The 27,137-nt window shown below is 49.4% G+C and overlaps 1 protein-coding gene across 1 annotated transcript in view; it reads left to right on the top strand.

The window, feature by feature from the left end:
- Positions 1-27,137, top strand: part of IGDCC3 (immunoglobulin superfamily DCC subclass member 3) — an 83,242-nt gene that overhangs the window by 1,830 nt on the left and 54,275 nt on the right. Inside the window, exon 2 of the mRNA XM_031587835.2 lies at positions 6,754-7,059. Coding sequence (XP_031443695.1) covers positions 6,754-7,059 — 306 coding nt within the window. The remainder of the gene's footprint in view (positions 1-6,753; positions 7,060-27,137) is intronic.

The following is a 27,137-nucleotide window of genomic DNA, read 5'->3' as shown; positions in this document are numbered from 1 at the left end:
TGGTGTAACACAATATACAGTTTTTTCTCAATATATGTAAGAGGGTATCTGGTATCATTTCCCCAGTACCACTCAAAGACAGTGGATGAAATTCGAGCTCACGTTTGAGTTTTGTTTCTCTTGAGGGGTCCAACAGGAGAAGCTCTGGGCGCAGGGCTGCTGCTTTCCCCAGGCTGGGGCGGTCATTGGGACCCGTGCTGCATTTGGGACAGTGTAGGGCTTGTGTCTGCTGGTGCCACCGATACTGAGCTTCCTTTGGGGGATCTGAGAGCCAGCCAAGGGACAGTGCTGCAGGGCAGGTTGGTGCCCCCACTCCACCCTGCCATCCCCAGCACAGGGAGCTGGAAATGCTGCGCTGATCAGATTGCTCTCTGCCTTGTTACTCGTCATGCACATTGCGAGCTCCTGCTCTCGTTAGGAGCGGATGGTGGCAGAGGATCCAAGATTGCAGCCTGGGTCCCTGCCTCTCTTTGCTCGATCCCAGTTTTGGCTGACAGGCAGTGCAGAGCAGCTTAGCAGAGAGCTGCAAAACCTCTCCCTCTATGCGTGTATACATGAGAAAGCCTCCTGCCTTCCTTTCCCTCTGTCTGAGCTTTTCTCCCTGTGATTTCTTGCTCCTGCAGAGCCCCATTTCACAGTGCTGAGCACTGACCCCCTGCAGCCCAAACCTGGGGCTCGCAGCCCCATCACCTCCCATCCCACTTCCCTCCAGGAACACCTTTGTGTGTAATGCTGGGGCAGCAAAGCCCTGCGGGGACCTTGTGCTGGTTCTGATGGCAGTGTGACGTGGGGCAGTGGCTATCACAAAAAGCTGCTGCCAGTGTTGGTGTGGCCCCAAAGCCACGCACTGCCCCAGTGTTCCATTCCATAGCCAGCAGTGGATCTGGGGCAGAAGATGCTTCTCTCTGTGCCCCCTTCCCCCACCACCATTTCCTCGTGCTTTGTGCTCCCGGGCTTCTGACCCCGGATATTGTCCTTTTATTTGATCTAACAGAACAATGCTGGAGCCCCCCTCTGCAGATGAAGAATTCCCATTGAAATCAGCTGAATAGCACTGGGCAGGAACACGAACAGTCTGCTCAAAATTACTTTGAAATCACAAACTTATTTGAACTTTACTGGAGCTTTTAGTTTTACAGAGTTTAGAAACTAATAAATTATGGAGCGGGGCTCATGAAAACCTACCCGAGCTTGGTTTATCCAAAAGAATATGCAACATTTTGGTTTTGCAAGAAAATAAAAATAATTGTTTGCACGTGTTCAGGAGCCATTGGCAAGCACATAAAACCAATGGTTTAAGGAGGCAAACATGTCAATAATCGCACTTTAAGAGAAGAGGGAGGCATGTTGGCAAAGCGCACAGCGTGCTGCTCTGCCTCGCTTCTGCATCACGTGGTGGTGTACCTCTGCTCACGGGGAGCCTGCTCACTTATCAGCCAACGTGCTCCTGTGTCGGTAGCTTAAAGCCAGAGTGGAGGATTTGCTGCCTTTCTGGCTTTTTGCACATGGGGGATGTTTCTGTATGAGGAGCTTTGCTGCCAGAACCTGAGAGCGCACAAAACAGGAGAGAAGTGGTTGGGTTTCACTCTGCTTTTGGATGTCAGGGAGTGCTGCAGTGCTCAGCTGTGCATTGAGATGACTGAGGTGGTGCTTTCCTCCATCCCAAATTTCAGAGCTGTGGGGTGGGAGGTGATGGGGCAGAGAGGGAGGGAAGTGAAAGGAAGGAGGAGGGAATGGGGTGCTTCCTTAGAACATGATGTGGTGAAGACCTTCAAAGTGTTTAACGCGTGCAGAAAGCTCTGTGCCTCCAGAAGGACCTTGCCTCTCCCTGTGCATTGTGTGCTCCTGCCCACCAGCACACCACGCAAATTTCAGGGCCATGTGATGGGACCTGGTGATGTCGGGGTGCCCGTGGCCATGCTGAGCCCAGCTCTGTTCTCATCCTTTCTCTCCCTGGCCATTCTGTGTTTGTATGAGAGGTGTGATCTGGTTGGGGCTGCTGATAGTGTGGGGAATGGATGACAGCATGGGGCTGGGTTCCTTCCTGTGGGTAGAGCTGTTGGCATGAAAAGGGTCTTTGCCCTTTCCAGCATCATTGCCAGGCTGTGCCCTTTCTTTAGGGCTCACAGAGCATGTCCTGGAAGGGCCCTTTGTGCTGGGAATGCTTCCTGCTTCCACACTGTGCTTAACGAGCAGCCTCCTGGGATTGGCCCGATCTGGTCTCAAACATCTGAAAATTATTTGGAGCCATTTCTGTGCCTCTCTGAGTGGGGTTTTTACCTTCCTTGGCTAAAACCCAGGGCAGAGATGCTGGCTGTGTGTCTGAACTTGGCATCAGGTGGCCAAGATCTCCTGTTATCCATGCAGTCCCATAGCAAGTGGGTACCTGATGGAGAAATCACTTTGCGTAGCCTCTGTCCGAAAGGAAAGGGAATAAAAAATTCTGAGCTAGTAAACTTTACTGCCAGCAAGATGTGGGGCATGCTGCAGCCTATTCTCCTCTTCTTTGCATGTAAATTTTTTCTGGATGCCCTAAAGAGCCAATTTGCACTTTACTGCAGCGTAGTGCTTTTCTCGTTAGTGTCTGGGTCAGCCTGGAGGAGATTTAGGGGGCACCAGCTGGGTTTTTAGGTTGCCAATTTCATCAGCTGAAACCTGCTTTAATCTGCAGGAGAACGCCTTTCAGCTGCGGAGAGCTGCTCCCTCCACCTCTTTGCATTTGCAGGAGTGCTTAAAAATTAAAGCACTGACAGTAAGCAGGAGTTGTATTTTGTTGGTCCATCCCAACCTGCCCTGTTCTTTGTCCCAGCACCAACCCGCAGCCCCCTGTAAAAGCCCCAGATCTCTGCTCGTGAGCGGGGATGCTTTCTTTTGGCTTTATTGAAGCAGGACCAGAGGATAACCTTGGTGATGGCTGCTGGTGGGTCACTGCTGATTTATGCTGCATTACATGGGGAACAAACACAGTAAATCAGGGGAGGGCACATGAGAGCTTTCTGCTCGCACAAGGATGTGCTGCTGGGACAGGGCTGGGTGCGTTGGCTGAAGATCCAAGGTGAATTGTAGGGTTGTGGAGTGGTTGTGTTGAAAGGGACCTTAAAGATCACCCAGTCCCACTGCAGTGGGCTGACTGCCCTCACCACGTTGGGTTGCCCAGGCCCCATCTGTGACCATGGGCAGTGCAGGGATGGGGCAGGCTGTTGGGAGCTGGGCCTTTGGGATTGGCATTCCTGATAGGAATAGGAGGAATTTTTTCACACAGAGGGTGGTGAGGCACTGGAACAGGTTGCCCAAGGAGGCTGTGGATGCCCCATCCCTGGAGGCATTCAAGGCCAGGCTGGATGTGGCTCTGGGCAGCCTGGTCTGCTGGTTGGTGACCCTGCACATAGCAGGGGGTTGGAACTGGATGAGCTTTGTGGTCCTTTTCAACCCAGGCCATTCTGTGATTCTATGGCATTGGCTTCCTTGGTGGGATGGGCTGCTGTACCTTTCCAAAGAACAGGACAGAATTCAACGCCACGTTTCCCAAATGGAAAAGGACAATACTCAGATACGAGCGAGTCCTTTTGAAGCCTTGAGCATGAATCACAGTGTCAAGTGAAAAATAATTAAACTTTTTTTTTTTTTTAAATATACTTCAAAGTGTCTTTTAAGCTTCCCATTAATTCCAAGTTCTTTCTCTCAGCACTAAATAAATCTCTTGGTTCAAAAGCACGAGTGCTAATTGGTTTCTCTGAGTATGCCTGTCTGCTTGATCAATAGGGGAAGTAGTTTTTGTTAAATATTTGCACATATCGTCTCATATTGTGTAGCTGAGGGAGATGGTAAATGTTTCTCAAAAGGAGACTTGTAGGGTGAGGGTTCCAATAATTTTCTCGTGGCCTTTACGTCAGAGCTCATAAGGCTTCCTCCCTTCATCCTTCTGTAGGAGAGAAGGAGGTTGCCCAGCAAAGGGCTGAGGGCTCTGATGGGTGAACTCCTCACCTCCAGCCCCATGGATGCTTCCAGGGGTGGCACTGCAGAGCACAATGCTGCAGGGTTGGGGCCCGGGGTGCTGTGTGGGATGGGCAGGTTTGGTACTCAGCCTGTGGTTGGGGCTTTTAGACTCTATAGGGAACGTGTGTGACCTCAGTGATTTCCTCTCTCACAATTAGTCACACTTTTGCTGTTTCCATGCATGTTCAGAGCGTCATTTGCTTCCAGTTCCATCATTTCTGTGCCTCGCTGCTGCCTGGTTGGATATTGGTGCTAGCAGAGCTGGCTGCCCCTTGTCCCCAGTACCTCATCCTGCTGCCTTCACCTCTTACCCCAGTTCTGGGGTCTGCTTTGAGGACTTGTGTCCCCACAGTGCCCATTTGGAAGGCCAGACCTCAGCCTCATCTGTTCAGAGCCCAGTTCTTGAAATCCACGTTATATGTCAGAAATCCCACTGAGTGGAAATCCCCACTGCGGTTACAGCCAAGTGGATGCAGGGGGATATTTCAGAGAGGACAAAATGTGTAAGGTGCCTGGTTCCTACCATGTCTTGTGCCCTGTTTTCTTCAGAGCAGCTGTGCAGCAGCCCATGGACCCTCGGCTGGGCAGTTTGTGGACTGGTTTCTCATGCTTGTTCCTTATGCTGCGCAGCACTGGATGGTGCAGCATCCCAGAGCTTATATGGGCTGTTGGGGTGAAGGACAGAGCTTGGCTTCTCTCTTAATCCCATTTTAGCACTTGTTATCTGTCTGATGTATGGAGGGGCTGGGTTTCCCTCTCCTCATGCATCCCATCAGCTGGTTGCCTTGCCCTGAAGCTCAGGGAAGTGGCAGTGGGATTTCTTCAAGGTCAGAAAAGCATCCCAGGAGCCAGAATTTGGAGTGCTTCTGGTGCTGTCAGGCGTCTGTAGGGAACAAAACAATCAGTGTCCGGTGTCACACCTGGAGGCACAGTCCCAAGGAGACCCCAGGAGCAGCCAGCAGCCATCCCTGCCCCAGTTTGTGTCGGGGGGCACCAGTCCTAATTGTGAGTGCCCTCACTGCTGCTGCTCGAGCAGCCCGTGGTTTGGATGCAGACCGAATGTTTATGGAGGTAAACATGATTATCTCCAATCACACGCCTTAATGATGGTTATTATAATGACAGCTATTGTGGGAAGGGCATGTAATTATGTTGATTCTTCCTTTCTTCCTTTATTGTACATATAATAATAAGCTGTTTTATCTGAGAATACAAGGGAGCTGGGGGAAGATGGGGCATTTAATTCATTAGGATTTGTGCTGGTTGTTTTATTTTGATTGTCTTTTAGGTTAAATCCTGAATTCCTGGTCAGTCTGTGGGGAGGCAGGAGGGGGTCCTTATCCTGTATAACGTGGGGTGGGGCCCCAGCATGGTTGGTGCTGGTGAGGCTGTGTCCACTTTGCAGAAAAATGCAGAGCATTCATCTCAATTCCTTAATTTTCATAAAGTAATTGATGGCTTTGTGCTGGCTGCAGTGTAACTTGCAGAGAGGACCCCAAGGCTATCTCATAAAGAGGGAAGTCACATCGAGCGATAGATCACTGAGATGGCTGGGGCTAGCCTGACATTTTAAGACTTAATGGGTTAATAAAGTGTGTGCTTTAGGTGTCTGTCACTAAGTAGAGTTTGTCCATTCCCTGCACACTCATACCTTGACAGCAGTACCTTTGACCTGCCTGCACTACCCCGGCCTTCTTTGTCTGCTCCGTCCATCTGCCTTGGCTCAGGTTGCACTCAATGTTTATCCCCCGTAATCCAATTTAAGTTGCCGTAGAAAGCAATGGGGATTTGCAGAAAGAAAGAAAAAAATCTCACTGGGTTTGCAGAGCGAAAAAAAGCCAGGCATTTTTTCTTTTTTTTTCCCCTCTCCCTTTTTTTTTTTTTTTTTTTTTCTCTTTTAGGATAACTCTCTCGTACTCCTCCCATGCATTAACGAGCTGCTCTCCACTCAGTTTAACCTTTTTCATGGTGGGATCCTGGCTGTGCTGGGCTCTGCCAGAGGCAGGCATCACAAAGACCATTCTGTGCCTTCTGTTTGCTGGGAGATGTTGGCCACGTGCATCCCAGTTCTGCAGGAACGAGTGGCATTGGGCCCCTGGAGCCCAGGGGAAGGGGGAAGCTGGATGTCAGGGCAGAGCTGTGGGAGCTGCACAAGAGAATGGCCAGAATGGTTTTCCCTGTGCTCAGAAATAGCAGTTTTCTTGCTCTTCTGGAATTTCTTCATTGCTCTTCCCTTTTTTAAAAAATAAATAAATAAAAAAATTGCCTCCATCACTGCGTTTACACCCTTCAAATATTTATGTGACTCCTGTTTCTTGGTCTTTCATGTCAGCGTGTGTCTTGGGCTAAACTTTAAACAATAGCTCTATTTCTGTTGTCTTCTGTAGTGCCTAATCATGGTTGTATGGCAAATTATACCCTAAAAAGGTGTGCTGGACCAAATGAAGCATAGCAGGCCAAAGACACGGAGTTCCAACGTTCAGTTGGCAAAAGAAGTAAATGAGTGTATATCTGTACGATGGATTTGTTGGGACTAATTCTGCAGTAACTTATCTCAGCCTTGGAGGGCTGTGTCTGTGGATGTGCCTTTGGAAACCGAACCCTGGGATTTTGAGGGCAAAACCTTCGGATGCAAAGCACTCCCAAAGGTTGCTTGTTTTACTGGAATGTTTTCCTCATGGCCTGTTAGCTGCATTAGTGTTGGCTGTTGCTTTGCCTTGCTGCTGACACGTTGCCCTTCTCTCTCTTGCTTTTCAGATTTTGGTCACTCCTCTGAGCTGGCGTTCGTTGTGGAGCCCAGCGATGACATAGCGGTGCAGGAGCAGCCCTTGATCCTCTACTGCCAGGTGGAAGGCATCCAGCCCATCACCATCACGTGGCGGAAGAACGGCGCCATGATCGTGGACAGCGAGAACGCCTTCATGTTGGCCAATGGCTCGCTGTACGTCTCCCGCTTCCAGAGGATCCGGGGAGATGGCTCCTCGGACGAGGGCGAGTACGACTGCATGGCACAAAACCATTATGGGCTGGTGGTGAGCCGGAAGGCGAAGATCCAAGCAGCGAGTAAGTAGAGGCTTTGTCTGCCTGCACCTCGTGCCGTGGTTCTGCTGTGGGCTCTGGCTTTGCTGGGAAGCGTGCTCTGATGGTGACAGGACAAGGAGGAATGGTTTCAAACTGAAAGAACAGAGATTTAGGCTAGATGTCAGGTGGGAATTCTTCACTCAGAGCGTGGTGAAGCCCTGACAGTGTTGCCCAGAGAGCTGTGCGTGCCCCATCCCTGAAGGTGCCCAAGGCAGGGCTGAATGGGCCCTGAGTGGCCTGAGCTGGTGGCAGGGGATTGAAACCAGGATCACCTTTGCAGCATGATGGGCTCTGCTTGGCAGGCAGTACTTCCCAAACCAGAGGCGAAGACCTTCAGAAGGTCACGGTTTCTCTCATTTTGTTATTTAAGACAGGCAGTGTGGAGGCAGCAAGGTCTTATTTACTATCAAGCGTGGCAGTGCCTTTGGGGGCAAGGCTAACAACACCAGACAGATAGTCTGGTGGGTGAGCCTGGAGGAGGAGAGAGATGAAAATGTCAGTGAGGGAATGAAATTTAAAGGTGGGGGAGGAAGAATTACAGGGCTGGCTGCAACTCCAGCCCTTTGCATCTGGAAGTGCTGCAGTGGCTGTGGTCCTCTTGGAGTGTCTGCTAGACATGTGACTAGATGATCTTGCAGGTTGTTTCCAACCTTGTGATTCTATGATTCTATGATTCTAGTGGCTTCCCCCTTGCCAGCTCTAGTTGTGGATCTGTCCTGAGACTGAAGCAGAGCTCAGGAGCTGTTCACGGATGCTTCTGTCCTTGTGTAGATGGCTTTGTTCTCAGACTGCTGCTCGTCCTTTTTGCTTGTAATGAGAAGTTGCTGCTAAGTACAATTTCTGTAAAGCTGGGAACATGGGTGCCTGATAAGATCCTGAGACCTGGCCAGATGCTGATCTGTTAAATTAAGTTTTATTGAATTGTCTTCCAGCTTCTTTGGAAGGTGGCTACCACTATTCTTAGTGTGCAATCCCCTTACTGCTTCTTCCATTGTATATGCAAGCTACCCCATGCTTTCTTGGTGCAAAGCAGAGAAGTCTATGGCAAAGTATGGGGCCAGACCCAGTGTCCCCTGGTGGCAGTCCCCAGCCTGGGGGGCCCTTTGAAGCTCTGCGTCCCGCTCCCCGCCGCGCTGGGGTCTGCTGGCAGCCCACCAAGGGAACACTTCAGCCCTTGTGTATAACAATTCCCATGTGCATGAAGTGGCCATCTGCAAACCTAGCTTTTCAGTAGTGTAAGAAATGACATTGTCCAGGAGCCAAGGGCCTTGGGTCCATGCCAGATTAGCAGCTGGATCTAAAACTTGTCAGTCTTGCGGTGCTAAACCTCGGAGCGCTTTTGTGAATGGCTCTGGCATTTATGAGCTGTGAGCTGGCTGACGTGCAAGCGTAGTGTCAGACTTCTCAGACCTGTAAACAGGAGACATGAGAGCCAGAGGAATTACCTTTGGGATAGCAGATTGTCAATAAACACTGTTATCTTGGCTCTGGCATCAATATGTATGTGATGTGCTGTGTGTCCCCGAATAGCATTTCCTTTTGTAGCCATCTTCGTGTGAATCAAAACAAAAAAGGGATCACATTGAAGATGCACAGGAGCCCATTCTGGCTTTCTCAGGCTCTGAGAAAATGTCTGGATGAGGCCAGCACAGAATGCAGGGCACCTGGCCTCGATGCCACAGCTTCTGCTGATAACAGGAGTGTATCGGGGGAAGCTGTGGGCAGGTGTAACCTGCTGTCCTACTCAGCTCCTGGCACGATGGGTGGGAGCACAGGGCTCACTTCTACCTCCTGAGAACAAGATCCCAGCTGTCCCCTCGAGCCTCTGTATCTCAGGGCGGTTACCTGCGGGTAACAGTGATCTTCCATGCTCCAGATAATCAAATCAAACAAAGGGTTGTCAGCTCCATCTTAGGGGAGCACTGCATTGAAGCCATGGGTGCTGGCTGCCTGGAAGAAAAGAGCCACGCGCTGAGCAGACCTGTGCAGAGCAAAGTAAACACTGCCGGTGGGTAAAACCTCATCCCAGCGCTGATCTCTTCTTCCCTCTGAGCCTGACATCTGAGCACAAAAGCAAAGGAGAAACAGAAACCTTTCGCAAACAGAAATCTTGAAAGTTGATCAAGGCCGTGCTACTGAGGAATAAAAGGGATCTGACAGAGCAGAGCCCCTCGAGAGCTCCGCTGCACTTTTTGCTGCCTTCAAAGGCGCGCTGTTAGTCTCATATCACCGTTACAGACCCCGGCTTTGTATTATTGCTTGGAATATAATCTTCTTGGCTCGGAGGAATGTACATATTTGCATTCAGGAAATGTGGGCTGGATATCATATTTTTATGTTTCAAATGTACTCTGACACTTGGCATGAAGCGAAGTTTAAGTGGAAGAATATGGGGCTCGCAGCCGCGGCGCGTGCGGCTCTGCTGGCGCTGGGGGGGCAGAAATCCCTGCCTGGCAAAGAGACCACGGCTTTGGCACAGGCTGGAAACCACCGAGGTGCTGCAGTTTGTAGCTGCCACAGTGATAGGTGTGTGTAGAAGTGGGAAACGGGGCAGCCTGTGTTGTCAGTCCCATCCGCCCCGGATCTTATTACTCCCCTGCCTCAGTTTCCCCATGGAGTGAATACTTCATAAAACCTTCCTCCTACAAATGGGCTGAGGAAATTGCCTGAAGTCTTTGGGAATTTCTGTATTTTGTCCTTAATAAGCAAAGATACTGAGCGGAGGGAAGCAGATCTTGTCTGTTCTGTGGGTTGGCAAGTTGTGCGTGAAGCACGTTGGTCTTATTTTTGTGCTGTCACCTCCTTTTGAATGAATGTGCAAGCAGTGCAAGCAGTGCACGCGTGGCTGAGCCAGGCAGGGGCCCTCGGCGTTCCCACCCCTGCCTGGCACACTGCTTGGGGTGCTCTCCGTTGGTGTCTCTGCCCCTGTTCAGAGCCTGGTGTGTAGGTTGAAGAGGTGGAATGCAGCATGTTTTTATGATTTGATCAGTTTATTGAATACAGATCTTTTTCCTAATGACAGTTTCATAATTTCTCATGACTCGGTGCTGTTTTAATTAAAATCAGTTTGGTGTTCTCCTGAGGTGTCCAGGAGAGCCTGGCTGTGGCTGTCCCTCCCATCCAGAAAGCAGAGCCCATCTGCACTCACCACTTTGCTGTCTGTGGGTGAAGGCACCCCTGAGCTCTGGTGCCCACTCCTTTGGAAGCTCCCTGACCTGCAGCCACCTGTGGCTCTCTTATAGCCCTGGGTATTGATTCCACTTTTCTTCTCACTGCTGCCCTTTGCTCAGCTCAGCCTTCCTCATGTTGTCTCGTGGCATTTCCAGCCCTTTTGCCAATGCTGTAATTTGATGGAGCTGGCTCTGCATCATCATAAATCACAGCCCGGCCAGTGGAGTAAGACCCATTGATTATATCACTCAATAACAAGCAGTTACCACTAATTGGAAATCACCATCTAACTGGGTATTGGTTCAGGCTCTGCACGCATCCAGCCTGAGAGTAGCAATTTTCACTGTTTGATCTGGTGCTATTAAAAAAAGATTAGAAAAGAGAAAGTAAGTCAATCGTGCAACTTGGATCCAGAGGCATTTCTTGAAGGTTGTTGAAACAGGCCCAGTGTGTGAGTGCTTGGGTATGAGAGCAGCTCTGGACAGAGCTGGGCTGGCAGTGCCACACTCCTCCTTTGCCTTGCCATAGGGGACCACTCATCATCACCCATCCTAGCACCACGCATCCCCTGTGCCTACAGGGCTCCTTACCCCTTCCCTTCTGCATCTCGCCCTGAATCCCATTCCTCCATCCCACTGGCCATCCTCAGCCCATCTTGGGGTCAGCCTGCTCTCCCCATAGGCTCCCATTTACAAAATATAAAAAGAGAGAGGTCTGCTGAATATGCATGCTCACGAGTTGTTTTCCCTGCTAAGCTGCTGCTGAGGGGAGGAGGTTGCAAGTTTGGTTTTCCAAGCAGCCCATGTCTTCCCATGGGTTCAGCTCCTCTGCACGGAATACATTCAGGGTTTAACCTGCAGCCCCTTTTCCAGGCTCTGGGGTGGTGGGAAGAGCTGCTGAGCCCAAATAATGGCAGCATTTATAAGAGTGTAGAGACAAGAAGGAAGTCTAAAAGGATTAGAGAGAGACAAAGGGGGCTGATTATTTTATGGGTCACAATACAAGGCATTAGAGCGAGATCACAAAGGGATGTAATTACAAAAGAAGGCCATACTGGGGGGGATCAAACCAGGCTTAGAGTGGGAAATGTTTTTACACAGTTTTGTTCCACTCATTATGAAGTTAGCATTTTCAATTAAGGTTTATATAAGGTGGCACCAAATTTGTCACCAAGGTATTTCCTGGGCAGTGCCACTGTGGGATGCAGGCTGAGTCTGGGAAGTCAGATCTTAAACACATGGGTTTGCTATGGGATTTTCTGTGCCTTCAGCGTGAGCAGAGCCCTGCCTGCCACTTGTGCTTGCTCTGTGCAAGGCTGTTCTCACTGCTGGGATGGGATGCTGTTGTGGTGGTGCTGTTCTGTGGTGTGAGACACGTGCTGGTGTCACGTTGCTGCTCTGCAGATACAGTTGTGCTCCTCCCAGCAACTTCTGGCTGCTGTTCACTTGCAGTTTATCACATTTTTAACATCCAGTGCTGCATACTAGGTTTCCTGCACTCACAAACACAGTTGTTGTTTGTGACCGCTTGCATTTAATGCTCTTTCTTCTCTAGTGCTGATTGCTGAGTCTGAGCAGAACTGCTCTGTGTTGATACCTGCTGTGCTTCTCTGACTGGTCATAGAATCATAGAATGGCCTGGGTTGAAAAGGAGCACAATGGTCACCCATTTTCAACCCCCCTGCTATGTGCAGGGTTGCCAACCCCAGAGCCACATCCAGCCTGGCCTTGAATGCCTCCAGGGATGGGGCATCCACAGCCTCCTTGGGCAACCTGTTCCAGTGCCTCACCCTCTATTTGAAAAACTTCCTCCTAAAACTTCCTCCGTTCTCCTGATGTCTGTGCTCTGTGTGCTTACAGCTCTTGGTGAACCCAGAACAAATTCTGGATATGTAGCAGTGGTTCTCAGGGGGGAAAAATACCTGAGAGGAGCTACAGGAAAAAAAAAAAAAGGAAAAAATAAGATGGAGTGGAGCAAAAAGACTGAGAGGCTTCCAGGGGAGGGAGATGATGGTGAGTGGGTTCTTTCCCTTCATCAGCTCTTCCTGCTGCCTCCAGGACACTCTGGCTCACGTGATGCTGCCTCTTACATCTACGCTGTGGCCCCACATGTGCTGCAAAGCAAACATACAGATTTAGGAGCCACCGGGGGGAGCGGGGAGGTTTGGCTGGCAATTCTTGTCGATTTGGGGGATTAAAAGAGTTTATCACTTAACCACCCGCCGCATTTCAATGTCTGCATCTAAGAGCCAGAATCCGTCCTGAGACTCGAGCACATTATAAGGCCATATTTCTCTCGGCTGCTCATTTCGTAGCAGTGTGATAGTTATTTAAATATCATCTCACACTTCTCCGCAAGGCTTCCAACGTAGATGTGCCAACCTTCGCTCCAGCAATGTTATCTCTCATACAGGGGGTTTGCACTGCAGGCAGTAATGTCACTTAGTCATTTATAGAAAGCTCAGGGGAAATATATCAGAAGAATTTCATTAATGGTAGCACTGTTGAGTTATTTGTCTCAATTAACTCTCGGAGCACAGAAATTCTATCATCTCTGCAGTGTGGGGATGCTCCCCAGTTCTCTGCCTGGGATATTAGCATGGTACCACAGGTATGGCTTTCATTCTCATATCCTGAGAAAGGCTGAACCCCCCAGCCAGCTGTGTCTCAGTTTCTCTGAACATGGGATGATTTGCCCTTTGCAAACCCCTGTGCCTGTCAGTGCCATTGCAAAGCCCTCTGAGCACCTGGGGTGGACAAGCTGGGGACAGTAGCTGGGTAATTGTTTCATCTGCGTCTTTGCTTCACTGCAAGCCTGCCAAGAGGCCAATGCAGTGCTGGTGCTCAGGTGAGAGGGGGCTGTGTTCCTGCTGCCCTTCGTTGGCAGGGCTGTGAGTAGGAATTAACTTCCCAGGGCATTTGACATAGCAATCAATGCTCTTGATCTGGTGCATAACAGCAAGTATCTGCAAGTTAAAGAAAAGTACTACTATTTTTGCCTTGAAGCTCTGATCCTGCCTGTCACTTACAGTTACTGAAAATGCCCAAAATGTAAATAAATAAAGGGACGTAGGAAGCTGTGGGTAGAGATATCTCAGGGCTGTGTAGTTCACCCTGATCCCACCGTGAGATTGGGATTTGAGGACCCGGATTCGGGATGTTTGAAGTCATTGGGTGCAGAAGTGACATGAGCAAAGGCAGTCCATCAGTGACCTGCGTGTTTCCCCAGCGTGGTGTGAAGCTGAGAGGGACAAATCAGTGAGCAGACAGCAGTTGGGATGCTGGATCCCGTCTTTTCTGCTCCACTTTTGGCTTGACCCACCATCACACCCTGTTGCTGGGAAGGGGATCTGCTCCCACTCCTCCTTGGCACAGCATATGGTTTTCAGAGAGGTTCTTGCTTTAAACCCAATTTTACAGTTGGGTTGACTGAGGCAAAAGGAGGTCAAACGATTCGCCTGAGGTCACTCAATAAGTGGCTCAGATTAAATCTCAACTCACAACACTGCCCGTTCCCAGCGCTGGCTGCGCCGGCTGGACCAGATGGCCTTCTGAATGCGGCGTCAAGATCCTCGTTTTTTTCTCTACCTCATTGTTCTCCATTGTGGGCTTCTGAATGCAGGACCTTGAAAGTGAGAGTCATTTGGATTTGCTGAGTCCAAGTTATTCTGTTTAATGACGTGGATTTGCAGGAAAGGGTTTCAACTGCTTGGCTACAGAGGTTGGAATTTTGCAGAGATTTTCCTCTTAGCTTTGGATTGCTGATATTGAAAGTCTCTCCGTCCCTACCAGCTAAAGTTGGACACTTTACCTCTCAGCTGCAGTCCTATTGCACGGCCCTGCTCCGTGTGGTGACTGTGTCCCAGGTTTTGCCTCGCTGTGCTCTGTCAGTGCTGTCTGTGCCTTCTCCTTGGCTCGGCCCTGGGGTGACACAAGGGCTCAGCGCTGGGCTCTCCTGTCTGAATGATGCCAGGTCAGCTCTGGGAGCTCTAGAAGCACAGGAGGAAGTGCTGACACTCCCCTCATGATCCCGTGGGGTGTCCCACACATCACTCCTGACGGCAGTAGGGGCCAGGCTGCAGCTGGAGCAGAGCAGTGATATTGTGAGACAAGCTCCATCCCCCCTCCTCGCACCAAGGAGGTCCCTGAGAGAGCAGGCAGACAAATCGTTGGGATGTTTTCAGGAGCTGAGATGTTCTCTGTGTACTGGCAGAATCCTCTCCTGTCCCTCCTCCCTGAGACCAGCACCTCTCACATGCCTCTGTAAGCTGGCACCTCTTGAGCACGCCTTGATTAATGGTGTTTTTTTGTCAGTCCTGAGGCCCCCATTATGTCCCTTTGATGCTGCATTTCGCACTTACCACTGTCACTGAGCTCAATGACTAATTTTCACAGGTCAGAGGAGAGGGACAATGGATCAGGCCACGTTTGGAAGAAACAAATGAAATTTAGCTGCGACTGAGAGCGCTAATTAAGAGTGAGGATCAATTTGGATGTACAAAAGAGAGAGTTTTAGGCTGCTGGTGTGTAAATGAGCGGCGGTGTTGCCCTAGCAGAAAAGACTCTGTGTGTGCATACTTCAGCTGCAGCATTGTGCTCTGCTGCATTTGATCAATACTTCTGTGCTCATTCATCAAGGGAAAACCAAGTGTTTTCCTGCCTGCTGTGCCCAGGAAGGGCAGGGGCAGCAATCCTGCCACAAGTCATTGTGGATCACAGTGAGATGGTTTTGGCCAGCATCAGGATCTTTGCTGTGTTTCTTTGGCCACTCCCAAGTCTTCACATAAAAGGAAAGGTGAGAGTTAATGTGTTTTTGGGAGTAAGCTGCTTGCAGATGTCTAAGCTGTGCCGTTTAAAGTCAGTTTGCAGATCCTTCTGGTAGTAGAAACGCATCCTGTTTGTTTGTGTTTGGATTTGCTTTGGGCATAAAGATAGGAGTGTTAACCAGAGCATCCTTCTGCCAGGAGAGTTCCCCAGGGCAACTGGGTTCCCATGAAGCAAACACCAGATTTGTGCTACTCCCCAAGGATCAGGCAACAGCAGCAGTCCTGTTTCCCCTTGTTTCTTGGTGTGCTTGCCCCTTGCTGTGTGTTTTCCCTGCAGCTCAGCATCTCCTGTGCTTGCCCTGCCACCGTCCCCTGCAGTGGAAGCCTGTGGCTTGGCTCCTGCACGTTTTGGGGTTGTGGTTTTCACATAACAGCTCTGAGGTCTGGTGGTGTTTGTTTTCCATAAGCCTCCTCCCTCCCAGAAGGCTGTGGGAAGTCTTGGTTGAGGGTTTTGCTTTGTCTTGAGCTCTTTGCAGTGGCAGGGGAAGTCCTGACTGCCTCTTTCCGTGGTGATCCTAATGCACAGAGAGAGGAGAGGTAGGTCAGCTTAAAATCCCTCTCCAAAATAAGGAGAGGAAAGAAGTCCATATAGAAATAATTTATCTTAAGTGAGCCCATAGGTAATAAGGCTTGGAGATACTTTATGAACATTGAGAAAAATCTGTCTTTAGATAGATTCAGGGCTTGTGCAGCAGGGGGTGTGGAGGAGACGCTCCAGGGCACACTTGGGGTTCTGTAGGCTCTGCTCCAGAAACCCAGAGCAGTGGGGTGCCCATCACCTATCAAAGTGACAGGGACTTGCCTGCACCCTAAGCACAGCACCTGGGAGCTGGCTGTAAGGATTCAGGTATGACTGCTTTGGCCAAAGCAGTGTGGTGGTCGATGCCTTGGGAAGCCTGGCTCCACTGATGGCATCCTATTGACCTTGGGTACCTCTCCTGACAGCCATCTGTACTCTGGAATTGGGGATGGAAGCTCTGGTCCTCCTGGTCCCCTTGCAGCTGGTTGGGTCTGGGCTGGGGCCCTGGCACTGCTCAGAGCTGTCCATCCCCAGTACAGCCCAAGGCTGCTACTTAGAAAAGACAGCATTGGATATACATACAGAGGCATTTGTGCACCCAAGGGCAGGTTTCCACGGACCACATACAAACCTTTCTGTACAGTTTGCATCCATGTGAAGCACCTCTGTGGTCCTGCAGGAGAAGCAGGGTTTGTGCTTGCGCAGCGCCCTGCCCGAGGGAAGCCTGCTTAATTTTTCTTTCACTAACTAGGTTCCCCTAAGAATGAGAGATTACCTGCTCTTTCAAAGAGTGCTTCCTGCATGCGAAGGAGCCTGGATGGCTCACAACTTTTAATTAGCTCTCCTGACCAAGGCAAGGAGCCCTCCTTCCCTCCCTGCCTCGCAGAGAGGCAGTGATTAGAATTACAATGAAGATAATCCAAACTGTATGTGTAGGGTTTTCTGTAAGCGGAGAACAAAGCAGGACATCCATCTGGTGAGTGTGAGCCCATAATACCTTTCTGCTCATTTCTCCAGTGCAACAGGAGCTGTTTGGGACGGAAGCAGGCTCATTATTTTGGCAAGGCTTGCTGACACGCAGAGCAGCGCTGCCTTGTAATCTCAGAGGCACTGAAACTGCTGCTCAGGAAGGAGCGGCGCTTTCATTTTTAAGTCCACCTTTGCATTTCTCCTTGTTAAAGCCCGTAGCGATGAGGGATACCAACCTCAGCAACTCATTAATGTATGAATGAGAGAGACCCTTAGTTTTACCGAGGCTAATCAAAGCTGAGAGGAGTTTTAAAAGACACTGCTGCTGTGACAAACATCCCCACAGCAGTAACACATCGGCTGTGCCCAGGGTGATATTTCAGGAGACAACCTCCTGATTGAGTGAGCTACCTCCTGTCACTGAAAGCCTGCTCTGCAGAGGTCAGAGCTCCTGCCTCAAAGCTTTGGCATCTCTCCCCTGTTGTGGTGTCCTGCCAGCGGGAGGCAGCCCAGGGGAAAGGCAGCGTGCGCAGCAGGGAAATGCAGTGCTGAGCCCTCCGGCTTTCCGCTCAGCTGGCTTTTGCTGGGCTGCTCCAGCACTGTGAGAGGATGGGAACGAAGCAACAAAAAGCCGTGCCAGCAGTGCGATGCATGCCTTGACTCCTGCCATGGCAACAAGTTCATCCCTAGGCCAGGACAGCTTGGATGCGACGTGACAATGCGACCAGGGGCCAGCCCAGCCCATGGCATTCCCAGCGATGTCCAGCAGCAGAGATGGGTTTCACGCCTGCAAGATGCTCTGCTAGCTGCAGAAGTCAGGCTGCTGGTTTCCAGCCTCTGAGCAATGCCTTTGGGTCTCTGAGCTGGGCAGCACCATTGTGCAGAGCTGTGGTAGCTATTGCCCTGCAATGCAGAGAGCTTGGGAGGGGAGATAGGGAGCCCAGATCTGAGCCAGGGGTTGAACACAAAGAAGCTGTTCCCTCCTTAGTGCTCTGAGCAGTAGTGCTGAGATCTCCCCCAGAGTGTATGCTTTGCAAGAGCTGTCTGTTCAGCCCTGGGTCTTAGCTGCTGGCACGGACCAGGAGCCAGGGGTGGTGGGAGGGAGCAGCTGGAGCCGCTCAGAGAGGGAGGTTTTCAGCTGCTGGATCGCAGGGCTTTGGGACAGCATGATTTTTGATTGCATGCTCTGAAATACATAGGTGGAATATCTCTAGAGGACTGCTTTGCTTCCTGTAGGAAAAGGGGAGGAAAAAAGGAAAATAAGTACTGTACTGTGCTGACAGCTTCTGGTGTTCAAACGCTCTGAGTCAGACTGTCTCTCCCCTCCCAAAATTACAACACTGGTTCCGAATTCAGATATTTAATTTTGATTTTTAAACCTACCAAATTATTAATTCCTTTCGCTTGACTGTTGACCTATGGCTGTTCTCCTATACTGAAGTCCTGTTTCTAGCATACGTGATTCGTGGAGAGAAAAAAGCTTGAAAGCATCTCATCATAATGCGAGCTGAGGTTGATAGAGGTGCAGAACACCTCAAGTTGGGGTCTCACAACACTGCCAGACATCACAGGCTCCTTGATGAGACTCCAAGAGCTGGGAGTGTGGAATAAACTGATGAGTGTCTTCCATTTTGGCTCCTTGTCATGTAAATAGACTCCAATCTGCATGTCAGATGCCACGGGTGAGCGAGTGTAATAACATTAAAAAGAAGGCAGCAAGAAACCCTGATGTGTGTTTTAGCAGTCTTTAAACAGGCAAAAATATCTGCTTGTAGGAGTTTGGATGGGTTGAGAGGGCTCCTCCTTACCGCTCTGCTTCTTATGTATAAAGGTGACTGTGGGGCTCTAAGGAAAGTACTTTAATGCAGCATAAATATAATTGCTTCAATGAAATGTCTTTAGCCTCCTGAGGGAAGTTGTAGTCTGCTAAGCCTTTAGATATGAATGGGCGACTCTGTAATTGCTATTGTTTCAGAGACACATTAGGAAGGCCTAATGCTGATCACTGCTGGGTGTTATGGAAGCAGTAGTGGCAGTCCCGTGTGCTTTGCAGGATGAGAAACGACAATTGCTTCAGGACTGGAAGTTTCTTTCCTTAGAGCACGGGTTTGTGAATCTCGTTTTGTGGTTTTTTTCCTTTTCCTGCTGGTATGTGGAGTGATGGCATTTCAGTCTTTGCAATGTAGGCTTGGGGTCGTGAGCTCGAAGGCAACGTCTGAGTGCAGAACTGAGAGGGTGTTTTGGGGCTCTGGTTGGTGCAGTCTCGTGCCCATGGTTTGGGTATTCAGGAGATGTGCTTTGTATTTTTTCAGTATGGTCAATAAACCACGGGATGTTGTTGTGCATGGGTAAGCTCCCATCTCTGCACTGGGAGCAGCTGTGTATAAAAATTGGGATCTGAGCTTAAAGATCCCTACTTTTATTTTGGATTGTCTCCTGGATTTTGGGTTGTGTCCCCGGTCATCTCCTGCGCCCTATAACCACCCCACATGCAATGTCACTGCTGCTGCCCCTTCCCCCTTAGCCTCAAGTGGTAAATCTTGGCCCTACTTGGGATTTACTTTTGTTCAGGAGATTTTTCCTGCTTTCAGAAACTTCCCATAGAACAGAGGGATTTTATGGGTCTGATCTGTTTCTAAAGACTTTTCCCATGGGCTTGGTTTTAAGGAAAGCGAGAGGAGCAGCGTAATCCCTGACATCCAGTAGATTATCCTCAATTAATAACACGTATTTTTCACACCGAATGCAACCCCGGCTATAATTCAGTCTCCATCCTGGGTGCTGCTAACAGAGTCAAACCATTACGTGAGAGCTCCCCGTACGGCCGCTGCCAGCTTTCGTAATAAGTCTCCCTAAAAAACATGAAGAACGAGGGGCAGCCAGTCAATGAAAATCCCCACATAAATTGACTTTTTGTGCACCGGCGGCGCTTGGCTGACGGCCAATGCCAATAAGGGCCCGGTGGGCCTGGATTCGCGGGCAAACAACACTTCTGCACCATGGCATCCCCACCAGACGCCCCGCCAGCAGCCATCCCCCCTCCAACCCCCCCCTGCCACTCATCCCCTTGTGTCCAAGGAGGCCGATGGGGAGGGGAACGTCTCGCTGTTGTGACAGGGAGCAATGAAAACATGAGTGACAGAGTGACATTTTGACAGCTTGACGTCGGGTTCCTCCTGCAAATGTAAATACGTTCATTTGAATCCAATTTGCACAAGCAGGAGATTTTAATGGGGAATAAATGGAGGGTTGCTGAAAGGTGAATTGTGGGGGGGATTTATTATTTTCTTCATAACGTGGGAATATTTGGGGATTTTTTTTATGGGTTTGGCCCTATGGCATTCCACCCTCAGTTGTGTTTTTCCATCAAGTTGCTTTGTTTTCTCCCAGCTTAATGCTAATCCCCATCTGAGCTGAGAGCCAGGCAGCGATGAAGTTCATTAAACACACCTATTGAGCAGCTGATAAAATTGAACCGCAGCCCCATCCTCCTCAAGTCAGGAATTCTTAAAACCAGCCAGTAGACCATTCTGTCTTTTTTTTCCTATGGGATCAAACCTTCCTCACTTGGAGATCACAGTGCTTTCGTTGGAGCCGGGAGCTGATTGTCCCATCAGGTGGAGCAGGAGTGCCTGGGTCACACCTCGGTGCACGATGCATTAAGACCACCTCAGCAGCCCAGGGATTTCCTCTTCCTCATTAACGTTCCTTGTAGCAGCACCTCCCTGAGATGCAGGTGAGAAGTGCTGGGAGATGCAGACCACTTTGCATTCGTGCCCTGGGAGCATTACAGCTGTGCTTCAGGAGAAGGCATCACAAGCAGGTCAGAGGTGGCCAGCACTGGGATGTTTGAGGGTACACGTGGTTTTGTTTGGGCCCTGCAGTTTGTGTCAGAGTGGCCTTGTAGCTGCAGCTCCTCAGTAAGTTTCTTAAACTCTGGCTACGTAAAAAAACCTGCATCTGTTCCACCTGCTTTTTTTAATCCTTCCTGAAACTGTTCTGTGCATTCTGTGGCAGGAAAGTCTCTGCATGAACAAAAGAAGCTCTCTGTAAGGCAGCCAGAGTTGCTCATTCACCATCCGGCTCTCCTCTGCTAATGAGAGCTCGTGCACATCTGACAGCGAATGGGATTTTTGGCTCTAACTGGAGTGGATGAGTTATCTTGGCTAAGAGCTAGAAAACCTTAAGCCTTAACCGCAGTGAAGAGATGCAGAGATCACACAGATCTTGTAGGTGTTTGATGTGGGCACCTGGCTGCCTTGTGTGCTGGAAGTGAGATGTAGCACTGCCCTGGTGCCACAGCTGGGGCTCTGATCCCCTGCAGCACAAGGCAGGCATCCCCCAGGGATGGAGGATGTCACCCAGGGCTGCTAAGCCATAGCAGATTGCTTACTCCTTACACTGAGACCTGTGAATACTCGTAATGGATGCTAATTAAGAATCTGCTTCCTTCTCAGTTTTAAGTGAAAGGGTGGCAAGGTAAAGTGACAGTCAGACCTCATTTATCTTAATGAGAAGGGTCAGGAGATTAATTGAGTTTTACTTAGTGGGGGTGTTGCAGCCTGCCCTGTGTGTGTTGGAGGACACATCTGCATTTTGGGTGTGCGGGGCTTTTAGCTGAGGGCTTGTGGCTACGTGGGATTTAATGCTGACGTCCCCTGAGGACTTCCTTAGGGAGAGATGTTTCAGAGGAAACCCAAGAGACTTTTAGGAAGTCTGTTGTAACTTTGTAAAGGATTCATATAACCCAGTGGTGAATTTCGCAGACAACTTCTCCCTGGTTTGTGAGCACGTCAGGCTGTGTTGCATCCATGCCTGTGGTTTGTGCTGTGCTGAATGACATCGAAGCTCCTTCCTGTAGCAGCTCAGACATTTAGCCAATGTACTCAGCAAATGCCAGCAAAAAGTGTGACTGTTTCTACATTCCATACTCTCACCTTGTGTTTACCGCTTCTGAGGTTTGTTTGACACCATGCTGACATATTTACAGTATAGCCTTACTGTATATAGGTGCAGTAATCAGCCAGTCACTCAGGACTGCATCAGCGAGGCAGAAGGAAAGCTCTTTTAACTAGTTCACGTGCAGCACCATGCTGTGTGCATAACCTCATTTCCCAAGCCTGTTTCCTAGGTATTGAACACAGACTTGAGTAACACCTACTCTTTAATGGGACAGATATCCAGCTGGTGTGTATCAGCACAGTTCAAGCTGAGAACAGCTCTCTATCTACAAAGGACAGTGCCAAGATTAGTGAGGGAATGCTTGCAGGGCCAGCAAAGCAGGTGAATGCTATCACTGTCATTTTTCAGAGGGGACTTGAAGAAACAGGAGGGATAGGAAAGTGCTGAGACAGACCAGAGCTCTGCTGCAGAACTGATTGGTGCTTGGACAGGAATTCAGACCTGCTCTGCTGGAGTCATTCATGCTTTTTCAAAGCCAGCATCAAAAGTTCCTGTTCTAATTAGATTTTTTTTTAATGCACAAATGGCAAAAAAGTTCATTAACTGTTGCACTTAACCGATTTCAGTGTTTAAATGCACTGTGCTTGTGAGCTTCAAGTGCTGGTGGTGCTTTTCTACTCTGTGAGGAGCAGTTGGCTTTGAGTATTTCCACGTCATGCTCAATGGCCTGCAAGTGCTCTGTTCTCCTGCCTTACTCCCAACATAAGCAGGCAGGACCAGGCCTTTAGGAAGAAGGAAGCAATGATGTGTTTTGTGCTGGTGAGTGTAGAGCACCTTGTCTCATGGAGAAGAATGTCTCTAAGGTCACTTGCAGAAAAACTTCTGCTGGCTTCTTGCTTGCATGCAGGCTACACCTTCTAGGGCGTTCAGCAGCTCCATTGGGATTTCTTAGCAAAAATGTTACTTTTTCTTCACCCAGCACAACATAGTGGGGCTGGGATAAGGACTGCTCCCTGGAGTGGATCTCCTCTGTGTGGGGATGGTATCTTGGGAAAAGATATGCCTTGGCCTGAGCACTTCCCAAGCTATGGACACAGCACAGGGCCAGTGGGCAGCTGGGGATGCAAGCAGTTATTTTCCATCCAGGCATTTTTTCTAACCTACTGCTACCCGTGGGGAGAGAATTCTCCCCTTCCTCCGGAGAGCAAGACCTCATTGTTCCCAGCACCTGAGGCATGCAAAATCCTCCTTGCCATCCTGGAGCAAGGGTCCGAGGGAGGCCACGGCTGATTAGCGAGCCCAGAGCAAAACACTGCCTAAAAATCTTGCTTGCATTACTTTGCAGGAGGCTAGGAGGGAGCACAGCACTTCTCAGGCAGCTGGCAGCATTGGTCTGGCCAGAGCACGAGTACAGCTTTCCTGTTATTCCCAGTCTAGCTTAGCAGGTGGTGCTGTGCTGTGCCACACGTAGCACTGCCCAGATCCCAGGGCTGCAAGGACCTTGCTCAGGGGGCTGCACCGTTTGTCCCCCCAGGACCATCTCGTGCTCTGGCTCCGTTTGCATTCAGCATGGCGGGTGGGACACGTCCCTTTGCTGGACTAATGAGACCAGGCGTGTGTGACATTTTTATGACTCCTTCCCAAGCTATTTCCTCCAAGTTTTCAGTGCTTAAATTAGATTCTTCCCACTGCCCCCAGCGGTGCTGTTGGAGCCATCTGCAGATGAGGAGCGATGCGGAGATAACACGAGCAGGGTGGGTCTGTCTGACTTCATGGCTCTTGCATCTTTCCTGTAGGGTTTGTCTGACTTTTTGCCAGGCACAGACACATCTGTCCGGGCATTTCTCGTGGCCCTGCTCTAAGGGCTGCCTGCAGCTCTTCCAAGCCTTTGTTACAAGATGTGTTTTTTGCAGCAGATGTCTCAAATGAGCATTTCCCAAGTTCTCACTCCACCAGAGATATTCTCAAGAGAAACACATTACAGTTTTATAATGTAGATGAACCTCTCCCCCCCTGCCCCATCCAGTTTCCAGCCCTAGAAGTGTGCAGCTTCTAAGGCTTGAGGGAAGCATCCACACAAAAGCCTGTTACAATCGTGTCGCACTGTGCAAGGTGGGGGTTTGTAATTTTAAGGGAATTGTCGTGATAATTACGTATAACACTTAAAGTACCTATAAATACAGATGTGTACCTATGCAAACCTTGCCCCCCTCCAGCACACAAGTCCCCTTTCTGGCCAGGGTTGCCAGACCACCCTGTCCTGCACAAACAAATGAGTTAGAAAGTCCGAAATTCCATCCCTGCCTTTTGGGGCTTGTCTGGGGAATTCCTGAGTAATGGAGGTTGAATTGGGTCACAAGGGCAGCGGGGAATAAATCTTCAAAGGTTAGCTCTGGCATGAAGTCTCCTTTTTAGGCATGTCAGGGATTCTTTTGTTTTGCTTTGTTTCCGAAGGGCCCCCCCTGCCCTGGAACAATAACCTCGCTGGGGCCAGGGCTGGCCAGGCACAGCCCCACAGCATTGTCTGGGGGGCCGGGGAGGGAGCCAGGGGGGACAAATGACATCTTAAAGAATGGCTCTTCTTCTTCTGGACACTTAGTAGATCAGTGTGCATTCAATTAACCCTATAAACCGTGCAAGGTCCAGGGAAAGATCCTTTCAGGCATTATGGATTGAAAGTATTTGGCGGGTGGGGGGAGAGCTGCTGTGAGCTGTGTTTAAATAAAGCCCATTAGGCAGGAGCATGCTGGTGGGGGTGGAACGAGGGCTGTTTTTTTCTGAAAATTAAATTTGAGTGTAGGCTCATGTGCTGCTCCTGATATTCTTTGCTTGAAGTTAGCAGAGCACAGCCCAGCTCCGGCTGGCTGCGTTGTTTGGAGGCTCGGTGCCCGGTCACCAGGGTATGAAAGCATCTAAATATTTCTACAGAGGACTAAAATACCTTTATATCCATCATGGAGGTGCCTGTGATTTTCTTTTTTTCCCCACTGCTTTTTGTGTTGGAGGAGGACGAGTGAAAGGAGTGCCTCTTGCATTGGCGCTCAACTGGAGTTGAGCCTCATGGGTGCTGCAGTGAAACTCTTCTCCTTTTTGAGAATAACAGCAGCTTCACATTAGGGTGTGATTCTGGGGAGTGCCTGAGAAGGGGCTGTTGGTATTTAGTGAGTGTGGCCCCTATGTAGATTCATTTGTGTAATTAAAAGCATGATGTTTTCTGCTAGGACAGTTTCCAAACAGTGCTTCCATGGAAGCGTTCCAAAACAGCTCTGTTCCTTGCTGCTGCATCTTGTGTTGTCTTTTATTTCCTCAAGTATCACAGCAAAATACGTTTTATTTTCTGGCATTGCTGTTGTCTGTCATTCTGAAGGCTCTTTCCCATTGCCCTGCTCTGCCTATAGTGTGGGGTTGGAACCAGGTGATCTCGAAGGTCCCTTCCAACCCCAACCACTCTATGATTTGGCCATTTTTCCACTCTGATACTACAAAACACACCCATGCTTTGAAAAGAGGTTATTTATTCCCATTAACGTTTTGAAGACTGTGAAATTTTGGCAGTTGTGCATGCTGGCAACTCCCCCCACCATCCACCCCAAAAGCCCAGCAGCATCAGGGCTGGGAGCATCCCTAGGATGAGAGCAATATGAGCAGGGATGGAAAGAGCCACATTTCTTCCACTGCACATGGCTAACATTCACCTGGAGAAATCCAGCCCATTTGTAGATATTAAACTAGACACAGTAATAAGTTCAGTATGTATTTCAATTTACTTTGCTGCAAATAGATTTAATTTACCAACTGCGGAGTTTTAGATGGAACTGCCTGTATTCCTGCCATTTTATGCTACGTTCTGGATATATTATATGTAAAGTTGTAAATTAATGGGCCTGTTTCTGATTTGTTGCATATATGACATGGACATGCAAGTAGATTAACAATGAAGTCTTAGTGTTGCTGATTTTAATTATATTTGCAGATGAATTAGCATCTAATTCCTCTATCCGTTCCTTATTGTGAAGTATATTGGAAATGCTTTTTTCCCTAAAGGCATTGGTATTTTGTACTGCTTCGAGAGGAGATCCATTACATTTCCAGCTTATCTAGGAGCTGCTGTTTGAATTCAGAGTGCAACTGTGCTGAGTACAACGATGTCTATTGATGATTGAGCAGTAAGTGGCATTTCTGGTGATGCTGTTGCTTTTGGAACTGGTGTCACCACGTCCCACAGCACTCAGAAAGCAATGCCTGCCCCTAGGACCTCGCAGCCCAGCTCAGTTCTTGGCAGGCTTCACTGTTCTTAGGGCATCCTTCCCTTCTCCCTCTGTTTTGTAGTGGCACCGTTATAGCCATTTTGTCTTGGAAGCTGCTGCAGAGTTTGGCTGTAGCTGTGTGCCCTGTGCTCCTGCAGACCACCAGCACTGCTGGCCTTCAGGGAGGGAAAGAGCTGATGACACCCGTGCTCACAGTGCGGCCCAAATCCTCGTAGTGTTGAGATATTAATAACACAATCTCTCAAAAACTAAAGCCAGAAGCTCTTCTCCCTGCTACCCTTCAGAGGCTCCAGCCCAACCTGCCCTGATTAACCTTTTACATAGCTCTGTGCCTGCTCCTTCATTTTAAAGTAGCTCCTAAGTCAGCTGTGGTGCAGGTTGCATCCTACAAGTAAGCACTGCTCCTGAGCAAACAGGGGAAGAGGCAGCAAACACGAGGTGACTCCTTTCTGATTGTCACAGAACTGTGTTCCCCGAGGTTGATTTGTGCTCTCTGGGCTGTGCTGTCACAGGAGTGGGTTTGGGATGTAAAGTGGGAAAGCTTCTCAGGAGCTTTTAATTGGAGTTGTTGCTTCTGATGGGACTGCGCTAATTTCCAGTGGCTGCAAAGCTGTTGGGGAGTGAGGATATGTCCCCATTGCCTCAGAGGGACTTTTTGTGATGTTGAGAAATAAGAATTAAATCCAAACGGTACCGATCCACATAACCAGGAATTGAAATACAGGACTGTCGCTGCCTGAAAATGAAACCTGGGTTGTGATGAGAGTTTGTAGGGGAAAGCTGAGCTGTTCCCCTAAGCTGTGCCTGTTTGCCAGCGGCTTCCTGCCTGCTGTTAGTTTTTCTTTTGGAATCCAATTTGGTTTCTGCAGGCCAGTGGCTTTTAATGATTTCCTTTGAGTCCGTGCATCCTTCGGAGCAGCCCTCTTCTCCCTTGACATTTGATGTGGGAATGTGTACATCAGTATTGTTACTTAAACAATACCCTTCAGGCACCAATGCTGGGCCCTCAGATAAATCACAGATTAAAATGAAGCGGGATTGCTTGATAAAACGTCTGCAGTGTTCAGGCACGCAGGGAACAAACTGCACGGAGCCCAGGTAATGGGAAATGGTGCGTGTTATCTGAAGACCCATGTAATTAATGAACAAGAAACCTGTTTACTCTGAAAATAAATGGCAGAGTTGCTATAATGCCCTTCTGCTCTGAATGCTGAATGGGTATCTCCGGAGGGATAAAAGCCCCTCGCAGCTCAAAGTCACATCTCACCCAGAAAGCCGGGCTGGGGCACGGAGAATCGGCGCTGTTCAGCTTTTATAAAGAGTATGAAACCAGCCTTCCTTCTCATAAACACCTCATTTATTTTCTCTTGGCTCCTCAGCCATCCAGTTTGCAAATGGCGATGCA

This window comes from Phasianus colchicus, chromosome 12 (genome assembly GCF_987193195.1).
Source record: "Phasianus colchicus chromosome 12, bPhaCol1.hap1.1, whole genome shotgun sequence".
NCBI lineage: Eukaryota > Metazoa > Chordata > Aves > Galliformes > Phasianidae > Phasianus > Phasianus colchicus.
The sequence above is the reverse complement of the archived record's forward strand: the minus strand, read 5'-3'. Positions and strand labels throughout refer to the sequence as shown.